General features: G+C 36.1%; 1 protein-coding gene across 4 annotated transcripts in view; it reads left to right on the top strand.

Moving 5' to 3' along the window:
• BBS9 (Bardet-Biedl syndrome 9) overlaps positions 1-15,352 on the top strand; it is a 506,926-nt gene that overhangs the window by 226,237 nt on the left and 265,337 nt on the right. For all 4 annotated transcript variants that reach the window (XM_017889840.1, XM_017889842.1, XM_017889841.1 and 1 more), the window contains exons 10-11: positions 8,056-8,237; positions 12,505-12,581. In XM_017889840.1, the coding sequence (XP_017745329.1) occupies positions 8,056-8,237; positions 12,505-12,581 (259 nt within the window). The remainder of the gene's footprint in view (positions 1-8,055; positions 8,238-12,504; positions 12,582-15,352) is intronic.

Raw genomic sequence — 15,352 nt, 5'->3', positions numbered from 1 at the left:
TCTTCTTTGCCTTTATAGCTTCTCTTGTATAGAAGATGCTCAATAAAAATGTCTTAAATGATTCATGGTGGATTGATTAAAATATATTCAAGTGCCCATGTCTAGTACTTTGGGACTGAGGAAGAGCTCTGTGAACTGAGTGTGGCTGACTGCACTTGAAGGGAAATGCCTTTCAATCATATGCTCCTTACTGAGGTAGAATACAATTTGGGGTGCAATAAATACTATTGAGGGTTTTAAGATTTCCTTGGTATCTGTATATAGTAGTAAAAACCAGACTTTGACAATGTGATAACCTAAAATGTTCCTATTTTGCATAAAATGAGGCCAAACAAGAGAACATTAGGTCCAATGCATATTCTTTTTGTTTATTTTTAAAACTAGTATTCATTTGTTCTAATGCATTAGGACATGAAAGAAACCATTTATTTTCTATCTATTGAGCTATATTTCAAATAATTTCATGTTACACATTTTATAGATTGGCTTTGTTGGAAAATAAAACTAGTTAAATGCTTTTAATCCCACAAATATTTAATTTTAAGTTAGTGATTCAAAATTAGTCTCTGGGGAAGGAAAACAGAACTTTTTTTTCTTAAAAAAAAATAAGGTTTTCTTTCTATTATTTATTTATTTACTTAGAGACGGAGTTTTGCTCTTGTTGCCCAGGCTGCAGTGCAGTGGCTCGATCTCAGCTCACTGCAACCTTTGCCTCCCGGGTTCAAGTGATTCTCCTGCCTCAGCCTCCCGCATAGCTGGGATTACAGGTGCACATCACTACTCCCAGCAAATTTTTGTATTTTTAGTAGAGATGGGGTTTCACCATGTTGACCAGACTGGTCTCGAACTTCTGGCCTCAGGTGATCCACCCGCCTTGGCCTCCCACAGTACTGGAATTATAGGCATGAGCCACTGTGCCTGGCCCTATTCTTATTTTGTAACTATAAGACAAAATGAAAATAACTCATCATTTCACTAGTTAGAGATCGTCACCATTCTATTAACATTTAGGTATTTTTCCTAATTTGTGTTTTATACATATATATTTATAAACAGAATAAAATGTACATGCAGTATTATATTTTGCTCTTACATTTATTATTTTTTCTGATAACAGGTATTTCATAAGACATGATTTTTAATGGTTTCTAAACATTCTATTATAGATACACCACAATTAAAAAATATTCCCCCCTTATCATTTGGGTTGTTTCTAAATTTTTAAAATAACCGTGAAAGTAGATTACTGCATAAAAGACAATAGTATTTTTATGGTTTTGATATATTTTCTAAAATGTTCTCTAAAAGGATTCTAAAAAATTTACATTGGTATCAAAAGTGTGTAAGAGTTTCTGTCTCCATGTGTCTTCTATAACAGCTGGACACATTATTAAATACAATTTTTTTGCTAGTTTGAGGTGTTAATCAAATATACGTTTTAAAATTGTTTTAAAATATACATTTTTTGATTTTGAAAAATTTTCCATTTATTTATTGACTGTATTAATGTTATATGTGAATTGTCTGTAGATGGTCTCTAACCTTTTTCTGTTGGGTATAATATTATTTTCATTGATTTGTAAGAATTCTTTACATATTAGATTTAACATATACAATTGTGGTTTTTTTGGAGACGGAGTCTCGCTCTGTCACCTGGGCTGGAGTGCAGTGGCATGATCTCGGCTAACTGCAACCTCCGCCTCCTTGGTTCAAGTAATTCTCCTGCCTCAGCCTCCCAAGTAGCTGGGACTACAGAAGCGCGCCACCACACCTGGCTAATTTTGTATTTTAGTAGAGATGGGATTTCACCGTGTTGCCCAGGCAGGCCTTGAACTCCTGAGCTCAGGCAATCTGCCCACCTTGACCTCTCAAAATGCTAGGATTACAGGCGTAAGCCACTGTGCCTGGTCTATAAAATTGTTTTTATAGGTCAAAACCAGTTGATTATCAGAAACTTCACATGGTTTAACTTAAAATGTTGTATTTTATATTGGTTGCCAATGTTTTCTGAGTTTGTCCTTTGTTTTATTATGTTGTATTCTTAAGCCTATAACAAGTTCAAAATTTTAATGTAGTTTAATTTAGAGATCCTTTCATTTGTAGCTTCCTCCATTGCATTCTTATAGCAAAAGTTTTCTTACCATCTCAAAGGGAGATAAATATTTTGTAGTTTCATATGTTTAAATTGAACTTTAAAAATCCATCTGGAATTTTGCTTTAATGTATTTGTTAAGGAAGGAATCTGTTTACTGAATGATAAAATCATTATTTACAGATTCCTGAGCAAAATTCTGTTGTTTAATTTCATGCCCCATTGCTGAAATTGCAAAATAACCAAATGTCCTAGGAATGTAGTATCTTTGACCTTGATTCTTCATAAAGTACATTATTCTAGTGACTTAGCTTAGCTGATGCACTTCACAGACCAATAATAATTCAGAGACCTTGATTTTGTCAATGTTAACTCTGCTTTTAAGACAGAAGCAGTAGGGTACACAGTATTGGATTTAATTGATGGTTCCTTTCAGCATAACATTCTGTCATTCATAGAACCTTACTTATTAACCCACATGAACAATATTGTTAAAATTTTCATCAAATTCAAAAATCCGCAACAAAATACTAGCTAACCAAATCTAACAGCACGTCAAAAAGATAGTACATTATGATCAAGTGGGTTTCTTCCCAGGGATGCAGGAATGATTTAACATATATAAATCAATAAATGTGATATATCACTTAAACAGAATTAAAAACGAAAACCATGTGATTATTTCAATAGATACAGAAAAAGCATTTGATAAAATCCAACATGGCTTTATGAGAAAAACTCTCAACAAAATAGGCATAGAAGAGACTTACCTCAAAGTAATAAAAGCCATATATGACAGACCCACAGCCAGCATCATGCTGAATGCGAGAAAGTTGAAAGCATTTCCCTTGAGAACCGGAACAAGGCAAGGATGTCCACTTCCACAACTTTTATTCAACATGGTGCTGGAAATCCTAGCCAGAACAATCAGACAAGAGGAAGAAATAAAGGACATCCAGATTGGAAAAGAGGAAGTCAAATTGTCACTATTCACTGATAGTATGATCTTATGACTAGAAAACCCTAAAGACTCATCCAAAAAGCTCTTAGGTCAAATTCAGTGAAGTCTCAGGATACAAAATCAATTTACACAGATCAGTAGCACTCCTATACACTAACAACAACAAAACTGAAAATCAAATGAAGAACTCAGTCCCTTTTACAACAACTGCAAACACACACACACACACACACACACGCACCACAAAAAACCACCACCAACAAAAAAACTTAGGAATATACTTAACCAATGAGGTGAAAGAGCTCTATAAGGAAAACTGCAAAACACTGCTGGAAGAAACCATAGATGACACAAACAAATGGAAACAAATCCCAAGCTCAAGGATGGGAAGAATCAATATTGTGAAAATGACCATAATGCCCAAAGCTATCTACAGATTCAATGCAATTCCCATCAAAATACTGTTATCATTCTTTACAGAACTAGAAAAAACAATCCTGAAATTCTTATGGAACCATAAAAGAGCTCGCATAGCCAAAGCAATACTAGGCAAAAAGAACAAATCTGGAGGCATCACATTACCCAACTTCAAATTGTACTACAAGGCTGTAGTTACCCAAACAGCGTGGTAGTGGCATAAAAACGGGCACAGACCAATGGAACAGGATAGAGAACCCAGAAATAAAGCCAAACTTAGAGCGAACTGATCTTTGGCAAAGCATACAAAACATAAATTGAGTAAAAGACACCCTATTCGATAAATGGGGCTGGGAAAACTGGCAAGCCACATGTAGAAGAATAAAACTGGATCCTCATCTCTCACCTTATACAAAAATCAACTCAAGATGGATCAAAGACTTAAATCTAAAACCTGAAACCATAACCAAAACCACCTGTACCCCAAAACTATTGAATTTTTTTGAAAACTAAAACAAGAGGCCGGGTGTGGGGCTCACGCCTGTAATCCCAGCACTTTGGGAGGCCAAGGCAGGTGGATCACGAGGTCAGGAGTTTGAGACCAGCCTGGCCAAAATGGCGAAACCCTGTCTCTACTAAAAATACAAAAATTAGCCCGGTGTGATGGCGGGCGCCTGTAATCCCAGCTACTCGGGAGGCTGGGGCAGGAGAATCACTTGAACCCGGGAGGTGGAGGTTGCAGTGAGCCTAGATCATGCCACTGCACTCCAGCCTGGGCAACAGAGTGAGGTTCCATCTCAAAACAACAACAACAATAACAACAATAATAACAAAAAGAAAATGATAAAGAAATACAAGATTGAAGGCTTTAATGTCCCTAAACAAATTATATACTATATTATCATTCTTAATACAGATTTTTGAAATTTATTCATTCACCCTTTTTTTGGTGCTATATGTGTTTTTTTAAATGGTGGTAAAATATACATAACATAAAATTTACCATTTTAAGCATTTTAAAATGTACAGTTCTGTGGCATTAGGTACATTCATATTGCTGTGCAATCATCACCACTATCTATCTCCAGAACCTTTTCATCTTTACTAAGTAAAACTCTGTATCTCTCAATTCCCTCCCCCAGCCCCTGGAAACCACCATTCACCTTTGGGTCTCTACAAATCTGACTACTCTAGGAATCTCATCTAAAAAGAATAGTTTTTAGAGTACAGGTGGTTTTTGGTTACATGGATAAGTTCTTTAGTGGTGATTTCTGGGATTTTGGTGCACCTGTCAGCTGAGCAGTATATACTGTACCCAATATATAGCCTTTTATCCCTTACCCCCTCCCAACCATCCCTCCTGCCAGTCCCCAAAGTCCATGTCATCATTCTTATGCTTTTGCATCTTCATAGCTTAGCTCTCACTTGTAAGTGAGAACATAACTATATTTGGTTGTCTATTTCTAAGTCACTTCACTTAGAATAATGGCTTCCTGCTCCATGTAAGTTGCTGCAAAAGACATTATTTCATTCTTTTTTATGGCTGAGTTGTATTCCATGGTGTGTATTCACCACATTTGCTTTATCCACTCATTGGTTGATGGGCACTTAGGTTGGTTTCATATCTTTGCAAATGACATGAATAGACAATTCTCAAAAGAAGATATGCAACAGCCAACAAACATATTAAAAAGTGCTCAACATCACTAATCATCAGGGAGTGCTACTCAGCCATAAAAAGAAACAAATAAGCTATAATGTCTTTTTTTTTTTTTTTTTTTGAGACCGAGTCTTGCTGTGTTGCCCAGGCTGGAGTGCAATGGTCTTGGCTCACTGCAACCTCTACCTCCTGGGTTTAAGTGATTCTCCTGCCTCAGTCTCCCGAGTAGCTGGGATTACAGGTGCCTGCCACCACACCTGGCTAATTTTTGTATTTTTAGTGGAGATGATGTTTCACCATGTTGGCCAGGCTGGTCTTGAACTTCTGACCTCAAGCAATGCATCTGCCTCGGCTTTCCAAAATGCTGGGATTACAGGTGTGAGCCACCATCCCCAGCCTATAATGTCTTTTCCCATTGATTTTATAAAAAGTAAATTGCTTAAGTTCTGTAATTACCTTAGCTGTCAAGACATTCTGGTGAAATTTGTTCTTTTGGTGAGGGAAGACCCTGGCTACTCTCTTTACCATTTGGACACATGAAATACCAGTAAAAAGTGTTTTTAGAGAGTCTGAAGAAATATATGTATTCTCTGTTATCCAAACTCTTCCTATCTGAACTCAGAAACTTCATAGATTCAGATAATTTTTTAGATAAATGCCTTGTATCTAATTTGCTGTCTAAACTGGTGGGATAAAACTGATTTAGTAATAAACTTTTCACCTCAAAGACCAAATCAATTTAGATAGGGATGAATACTTGTATTGGGTAATGCTAGCTTTTCTGTGTGATGGACTGTTCAAAGGATGAAGATGAAATGGAAAAGCCTGTTTGAATTTAAAGAACTGATGAATTTCACATTCTCTGAGAAGCCACCCCAGAGGTCTGTGCTTTAGCACCCTAGAGTTTCCTGAGGACTCGTTGGGTTCGTAGGCCTTGGTGGGGCTGGCTAGAAGGGGGAACAGACCACAGTTACAACTCAGAGGGAAGGGAAGGTTTGCTCTCTGGAAATGGGCTTGTCAGAGCTGAAAGTTGGGATTTCCGTGGCCACTAGGTGGCTTCAGTTACCTGCAAAGAAAGGTTCAAACCTTTCTCTGGGGTTGCTTTTCGTACTTTAGGAAGATCATTCAATTTTTGCAGTATTTGTTTTCTGAGGGGTAGATGACAGAAGCAACCTTAAAACTTAAAGTTTTTGAAGATTATCTAGTCTTACCTTCTCATTTTACAGATCAAGAATATTTAGAAAAACTTTCCCAAATTGGCTGAGCTCTATAGGGGCAGCATCAGAGCTAGAGCTCAAGTCTCCCGAGTCCTAGTCTAGTTCTTTAGCTGTTGAACCAGTGACAACAATCTATTTTTTTATTCCTCTCAAGCCATACGACAAGGTTGCATGTCACTGACTATACCAGAGTCCTGGAGACGATGTGTATTGGAATGTTGTGTTTAAGGCAGGTGGTGAAGTGGATGCTGGTGGCCATCTTATGGGCAGAACTGAGCAGTGGTTGTATCTACTCCCAACCTAGTTAAGCTTTTAGATTAATGAAATGACTACCTGCCATGATCCACCGTTGGGAAGTTTTAAACATTTTTGTTCATTCTGAATAAGCCTAGACTCTTACATGCCTTATCTGTTATATACTTTATGTCCTTTTCTTCAGATGAATAGCAACATTTTAAAGTCTCTTTTCTCTCATAATTTTTCTGTTTTTGTTTACTTTTAGAGACAAGGTCTTGCTATGTTGCCCAAGCTGGATTCAAACTCCTGGGCTTAAGCAATTCTTTGTCTCATCAAGTAGCTGGGAGTGCAGGCATGTGCCACTGTGCCAATTTATTATTTTTGATTAATATCTAACCTTTAGAACAGAGTAGAAAATACTTTAAAAAAATCAAAAGTTTCTGTAGAAAACCTAACAAACAAAAGTGAGTCAAACAAATCCATTATGTATCAACTCAAAACAGCTTATGACGATGTTGAATTTTTTTGTTTTTCTGGCAGACTTAGGGAGGAAGCAAATACAGTATTCATCTCAGCTTCTTTTTATGACATGTTCACAAAAACTTACAAATTTTAAAAAATGGTGTGCCAAAATTATCCATAATTTGTATATTATGGCTAATTTCTAGAGTAAAATAGACCTCAGGGAGCCTAAGAGAGAAGGAAGAGTGAAAGAATGGGGAGGAAAAAAGATAATGAGAATGAAAACAGTGATAGAGAAAGAGCTAGTAAATGGGACAATTGGCTACTTCTAGCTAAAAGTGAAGAGAAAGAGAGAACAAACCAGAGAGCCACTTAAGTGGGAGAGCGTGTGAAGGAAGCTGTGATGGGAGGACCTGGGAAAGAGGGCAAACGTGAATCCTAAGGGTAGAGAGGGAAAAGGATGAGGAAAGACCAGGGGCCACATTTTTTTTTTTTTTTTTTGCAAGACCTCTGATGGTTTCCCGTATCAACTTTGTTTACTATTCTGTCCCCTTGATTGTCCTGTCTTCACTCCTGTGCCTCATTCCTGGTCTTCATCCAGCCAGCAGCCCAGCTCCACTCTTGGTCCATTGTACCTCCACAAGTGGTGTTCACATGCTTATTACGCATATGCCAAGTGGTAGCTGGAATGAGGATTAAAACAGTACTTAAAATGCTCTTAGAGCAGGATTTGCTTTGTAGTTAGGTCCCCAAAAGTGGTAGCTATTATAATAATTAAACTTTTTCCTCTGCCTTAGTGGACCTTAACATTGGGAGTACTTCTGTACTTCTGTAAATACAAATCATGTTTGAAACCTTTGAATTGAGTCTTTGAAGTAAAACTTTAGAAATAGATATATAGTTATTTTCTTAATGGTGTGTTGATGCTGAATTGAGTAAAAATGTAGTTGGTCAAGACTAACTCTACTGAAATTTAAAATTGTGTCTCATTTTCTCTTCCTTATTGTAGTGATTTAAAGGGAGTGATAGTAACTCTGAGTGATGATGGTCACTTGCAGTGTTCATACCTGGGGACAGATCCTTCTCTGTTCCAAGCTCCAAATGTTGAATCTCGAGAACTAAACTATGATGAACTTGATGTAGAAATGAAAGAACTTCAGAAGATCATTAAAGATGTTAACAAATCACAAGGTATCTCATTTGCAGCTTTTTATTATTTTAGTATTCATTGTGAAATTCACATTATCTTATAGGTAGATATTATTATGTATATTTGTTAATTTTCTCCTCTAGGCTTAATTAAAGTCATATTTGTAAAAACAATATTGCTCTTTAGCACACAAGATGTTTATGTTTCCTTTGTATGTTATAGCTTCTGAAAACATATTTTAGTTAAGAAAATGCTTTTGTTGTTAATGTTTCATGGACAGCACTATCTAGTTTTTTTCTTTACGTGCTAAGAAAGGAAGAAGTACTTCTTTGAGTGGTGGCTTTAGGCCTTGAGAAGAGCATTAAAATTTAGAGTGGTCATTTATTAACTCTAATACTCCTGAAACAACTTTAGTTCTTCTTTTAAAAGAAAGCAAAGCACTTGAGCTACCATTTGTTACTAAAAATGTAGGCATTTGCAGCTTAGTGACATAATTTATGTTTGTGGTTAATTAACCATCCAAATGGTGTGTAGCTTGCAGTATGCTGATTTCTGATGACTCAGAGGCTGATGATATTTTCAGTTCCTGAGTTTTGAATAACTCAATATTATCTTACTTTGGGACTCACAAGGGTATAATTTTTTTGTAAATTAAAAAGGAGAAGCAAAACACCAATCCTGAAGTTTGAGTTGGACATGTGAAAAGCATTACTTCAAGTTCCCTTTTCAGGGTCAGGTAAAAGCATTTTTTTAATAGGAAAAAATATGGACTATTTTCACATAAAAGAAATGTTAAAACAAGTAGGAATAATAAAAGAAGCAGAGCATCAAAAGCCAACCAAAACAACAGAGCCAATCTTAATCCTGATCCAGTCATTTTACTAGATTTATGTACTTTTGAGTCTATGTTACCAACGTTGTATTCCTCTGGTCCTGAGGAATTGAGATAATATATTTTAAAAATACACATATTAAAATAAAGGTATTATGCTTTGGTTGCACACATTCTTTTAGAAAGCTTTGAGAGTAAACCAGTGAAGTTCAGGTCTTTCAAGTACCTACAATTACTTAAAAACCTATTTGTTGTCAGTGCCGCCATGTCAAATAGAGAGTGGTTAAAACTGAGTGTCTCATATTGCAGTATACAATTTTTTTTTCAATTTTTGTTACTAGCAATTTTGGGATTAATAGAATTATAAGTCTTGTTTTGTTATTTAAAATATAGTTGGGGAAGAGTGGCATAGGCATGAAACATGAAATTTCCAGACTTCATTAAATAATATGGCTTTCATTTCAAATTTTGTCCTGAGATTTTGCCCTTTCCACAGTAATGTGCCAACAATATTTTGATTAACATTAATTGAATATGAAATTTCTCAGAAAATCCCTTACAGCTGAAAGTTATTTCTTGGTGGTTATAGTGATGACTTTGGGTGAGAAAGGTTAGGCTGTTTTACTTGTCATTACCTTGATCCTTCGGTATGTCTTAAAATAACTGCTAATTAAGTTGGGGATACACCCACAGACTTAGGTGCAAAGTGCATGATTTACATAACCTTAATTTTTAATTAATGTTTGAAGTTCCTTGCTCCTTCTACGCCACCATCATTTAGTTTCATTTCTGGGAAAGAAACAAAGGGAAACTTTTTAAACTGAGAGGTATTTAAAACATTTTATTTCTAGATATGGAAAAAAATTCAGTATCTTGTACCCTTATAAAACCATGGTATGTTTGTTTATTAAAATACCTGTAATTATAGAAAAGCACAAAATTGTTTTATTACAGTTTTAGCTTCTCTTTATTATGAGAAGTTAAAACGCTGAACTTTTTGATGACCCCATTATTCATTTTAATGTCACTTATTTTAGTATGGAGGCTTTAACTTACAAAAAATGTTCATAGTCTTGTGGGTTGTGTTCAGTATTTAAAGCTTTTAAAAGTGTTTTCAAAGGAAGAGTTGCAGCAAAATTTAAAGTCAGTTTAAAGAGTACATTTTGTTGTACACATGGTGTATATTATCTACTGTAATAAAAGTGTTTTTGAAGCTGATTTTATGTGTATAAGTTATAAGAGGAATGTATGTTGTAAGCATGAAATCATAGTAATAATTTCTCTATGGCTCATGGATTCTGAAGCTTTTCATACTCAACTCATTAATGTGAATCCTGCCTGGTATTTTTGTTACTAGTGGTCAACAACATCTACTGGTAGGAACTTTCAAAGACAGAATTTTATTTATGATTGAGATAGTTGATCATGTTGTCTGCCTGGCGTGAGTATGAAGGACTGGGTGCAACATTGACACAGGTGTCCATACAGCTGTGTCTTCCGAAAGGGACGGATAGCAGTAAGACATGGGGATATAAACGAAAGTCTGCACCCCATTTGAAATGTCCGGGATAACTAAGCTGGTGATACCACTGAGTAGTAGCATCATTTCTGTTTTGTGACATTGTTCATTTAGGATTCTGTCTGGCTACATGTCACAAGATACCCAAGTAAGATAGAGGTTTCTTTCTTTTTCTTGCAAAAGAAGCCCAGTGATGGGCAGTCCAGGGTTGGCTTGGCAGTTCCACAGTCATCAGGGACTCTTGATTCCTTCTATCTTGGGCCCATCTATTGGTCCAGCATGGCTTTTGGAACTCCTGCCCTCACAACTGTTGCTGAGTCAGCCCCCTGAAGGAGCTTTCTTGGAAGCCACACCCTGAATAGCTCCTATTTACATCTCACCAGCCACTCCAAGCTGCAAAACTGGCTGGGAAATTACATGACTTAGCTGAGTACTTTGTTGCTTAGCATAAAGTTGGGCTTTAAGTAAAGAAGAATTGAAGAATGGTTATTGGGATGGGCAATGAATAGCCATTTGTACTCTCATTAAGTTATGGAAATTCCCATTCCAAATTGTGCAGTTTGGTGGGAATGCCCGATAGCAGTTGTGGGCAGTTCCTTTTTTTGTGAGACAGCTGATTCGTATTTTCAGTCAGCCATCCTCGGAGTGTGGGAGATGTTTCCTCTCAGGGTCACAGGGTGATCTCAGCAATTCTAGGTGTTACGTGCAGATGTGATTTCTAGGGAAGAATCATCAGGCTATTTCTCCTGAGTCTCTCCTCTTATTAGGGAGGAATAGCTTTCCCAGAAACATGTGCCAGGTCTCTCCACTCCCAACTTCCCTTACCTTCCATCTGCCAGGATTAAGTCCCATGTTGTTGCCTAAAACAACAAATGGTCAGTGGAAGAAAATCACCATGATTGGATTTGACCCTGGAGCCTGGGAGGGGTGACTTTCTCTGAGATGAAGGTGAATAGCTCAACAAAATTAGGGCTCCAATACACAGAGGGAGGAGGGAAGAATGCATGTTAAGTAGGCAGCCAATAGTTTGAGATATATATTGTGTACATATATATAAAAAAAATATAATTATTTTTTTTTGTTTAAGATCTTTGTTGTTGATACTATGAATAAGTATCTCATTATACAATATAACATGTTAAAATTATGAAAATAACATATATATGGTAAAAACAATTCAGTACTAGAAGGATAAATAATGAAAGGTGAATCTTTGTTCAACCCAAGATCCTAGTTCCACTCCTTAAAGGCAATCCTTATCAAGAGTTTTTGTGTATTCTTCTAGAAAATATTCATGTTTATGTAATTGTTTTGACACAAATATGTGCATTTTAGATACATTGTACTTCATCTTGCCTTTTACAAATTAGTAGACGTATTTTGGAGTTTTTAAAATATCAGCATGTAAAGATGGACAACGCTGTTATTTATGACTTTGGGACACTGCATAGTACAGATATACCATGATTTATTTAACAATTAGCTTGTTAATAGATATATAGATATTTAGGTTGTTTTCATTTCTGAAAAAATAACTACTAACATTAGAGACCTCCTTGGGCATGGTTATGGTTATTAGATACATTCTTGGGAGTAGAATTAAGTCACAGGATATGTACATTTTACACTTTGATAGTTCTAGCCAACTTACCTTCAAAAGGGCTGTACTGATCTGGGCTTCCACTTGTAGTTAGAGGCCATTGAAATTCCTAATGCTGGTCAGTCAATGGCTCACTTCTTAGCTAATATCTTCAGAAAAAGACAATTTTTTTTACCATATTATAGAGGGAAAGAATTAGCATCAAGCTTCTAATACTGTAATGCATTAGTTTTTTCAACTCGTGAGTATGTTTATGGGGTTGTTTTTTATATGTGCTATAGACATACCTTTAAAGAAAAACTATATACAGAAGGTTTTACTTAATGATTAAATACTTTTTCTTTTTTTAAATCACAGGTGTTTGGCCCATGACTGAGAAAGAAGATGACTTGAACATTTCTGTCGTGGTTTCTCCTAACTTTGATTCAGTTTCTGTAGGTATACTTGCAGATTTTAAAGGGGTTTATAATAGTGGTAAACTCTGATGAATTAGGACCAAAACACGTTGGTTTAAAGTTTGGTCCTCCAAGTAGACACTTCAGGGAGGATAACAAATTGTAGGCCTTGTTCCTTTCTTTCTTTTTTTTTTTTTTTTTTTTGAGACTGAGTCTCTCTCTGTCGCCCAGGCTGGAGTGCAGTGGCCGGATCTCAGCTCACTGCAAGCTCTGCCTCCCGGTTTACGCCATTCTCCTGCCTCAGCCTCCTGAGTAGCTGGGACTACAGGCGCCCGCCACCTCGCCCGGCTAGTTTTTTGTATTTTTTTAGTAGAGACGGGGTTTCACCGTGTTCACCAGGATGATCTCGATCTCCTGACCTCGTGATCCGCCCGTCTCGGCCTCCCAAAGTGCTGGGATTACAGGCTTGAGCCACCACGCCCGGCCGGCCTTGTTACTTTCTAGATAAAAACATCAGTAGCCCTTTAGTGCCAGCAAGGAGCTCCTTGGGCAGGATTTCTGTTTTAAAAAGAAGTGGAGTTGTGGGGGAAGAGAGAGCAGTAGAAGGGCTTCTTGCCCTAGTTCGAATCCTACTTAAAAAAATTTTTTTTCAAACTTTCATAGTACCATAGCATTGACATAATACTAATGTAGCTGAATAATACTGACCCTACTACCAGATTTTTGTTGGAGATTCAATGAGATAAGGTTTGTGAGTGGCCTAGCTCAAGGTTTGATGATTTCTAGTCTTTAATACATTATGGTGGTGGTGGTGGTAGGGTAGCTTAAGAGTATACAGTTGGTCCAATACTTACTTTTCCCCCTATTTCTGTCTGTGTGACACAAGACAAAGTACTTAATTTTCTTAGTCTCAATTTTCTCATCTGCAAAATGGGAATAAATAATAGAATCTACTTTGTTGAATGTTATGATAATTGTTATGATTGTCATCATCAAATTACGTTTTCCTTCTTTCAACATTATAATAATCAACATTGTCATAATCATTATCATTGTCACAACCATCTATGTCCATGAGTTGTCTTGTTCACTGCTGTATCCTTAGTGCTTGCCAAATAATGAGTGCTCAATATACATTTGCTCTATGAATGACTGAATTAATACAACTGAGAAACAGAAAGGATGAAAGGAGGACTATTCTTGATTATATTACTTCATCTCCTCACTTAGTTTTCTATAAGCAGTTGTTAGGATGTGATTGATTATGTCTCACTGACTGCAGTTTATCTGTGTTCTACCAACAGATGATCAATTTAGGAAAGTGGTTGAATTCACTCATTTTACCATATTTGAAGTTTATATCATATAATTCTACTTGGGAAATGTCTTCATTATTTAGGTATCAGAGCATACTTTAAAACATATATCATGAGTGTCAAAAGATTAATTTTAGTATAAACAGCCAATCCAATTTGTGATAAAAATCACATTAACATTGGATAGTATATTAAATTGGGTACACAAAAAAGTAGGACTATATATGAAAGAAACATTCACTCAGCTGAGTCACATAGTAGAGGCACTGTTTTAAACACTGGCCATTCAGCACACACCATTTTTCATTCTACCTGAAGGGTGTAGTCTAAGTGGAACATTTCTGCTTAGTTAGCTGACAAATGTACACGTATTTTCTTGCTCTGGAAATGACTTTTTTTTTTTTTCCTTTGGGCAACTTATATAAGTTTTTATAGGTTCTCTTCAACATAGGCTGCTTGGAATGAGGAATTCCCTTTCTGTTTCTTAGGAACTTTTAGTCTTTGTAGGAAAATGCCTTATGTAGTAGCACTATGTTATAATGTATATTTCCCTATTGGTAACCCTGAATGCTATTTCCTGTTAAGTAGGTGTCTCTTTCCAGCTTCATTTTCCCTGTGTTACTATTTTTTCTTTCTTAAGAGATTTCTTGAGAGTATCATATTCATCTCATTGGAAAACATTAGCCCTACAATTTATGTGGCTTTGGTGCCATGACGTCTTCTTATAGCCATTTCTTTCTTGTTATAGTTTTATGTTCCCAAAGGACTGCTGTCCTTGAAGTGTCTAGGTGTTTAGTCATGGATTGAAATGAGCAGGAAACAGGAGATGTTGATTTCTTTTCTAGATCTGTGGATAGCTAAATGTAAAATATTTCCTGGATTTTAGGTATTATTAGAGCACAAAGCCTAGATTAATAGTTTACTTTGAATCGTTATTATGAAAACACATCTCAAAAAAAAAAATTTAATTTATATTAGAATGGAGTCTTTCTTAGAGGAGATAAGCATTGCTGTCCCATCTTCCTGATTGAGAAGCTGGATCATAGTTTAAATATGATTTCCTGTGGAGCCATAAGTAGAACATGGATTTCTCAATTTTGAATTCTACCGATGCCCATTACATCATAGGATCCCCATTGCTTGGAAGTGGCTTAGTTTTTCCTAGTTAAAAATACTTCAAGTAAAAAAGCACAATGGATCATATTCATTGGTTGGATAGAGACATAATTTTTATTGGTCCCAAGAATTCATATGGGTATTATTAGAAAATATGTCACCCCTTAGTATTATTCTATCATAGAGCATTTTCCCCTACCAATGTATCACTTTAAAAAATAAGATATAAGTGATAAGGGAAGTGTTTTATGTATTATATTATACTATGTATTATTTAAGAGGAGGGAGCAGGTAACGCAAGCTGACACTCAAAAAATGCCTATTGAATTAGTTTATGATATGCACTGGTTAAAAAAAAAAGGTCCCCTTCCCTCCCCT

The sequence above is a fragment of the Rhinopithecus bieti genome, unplaced genomic scaffold, assembly GCF_001698545.2.
Source record: "Rhinopithecus bieti isolate Rb0 unplaced genomic scaffold, ASM169854v2 scaffold_19617, whole genome shotgun sequence".
Classification (NCBI taxonomy): Eukaryota; Metazoa; Chordata; class Mammalia; order Primates; family Cercopithecidae; genus Rhinopithecus; species Rhinopithecus bieti.
This window is presented reverse-complemented; position numbering and strand designations above follow the sequence as displayed.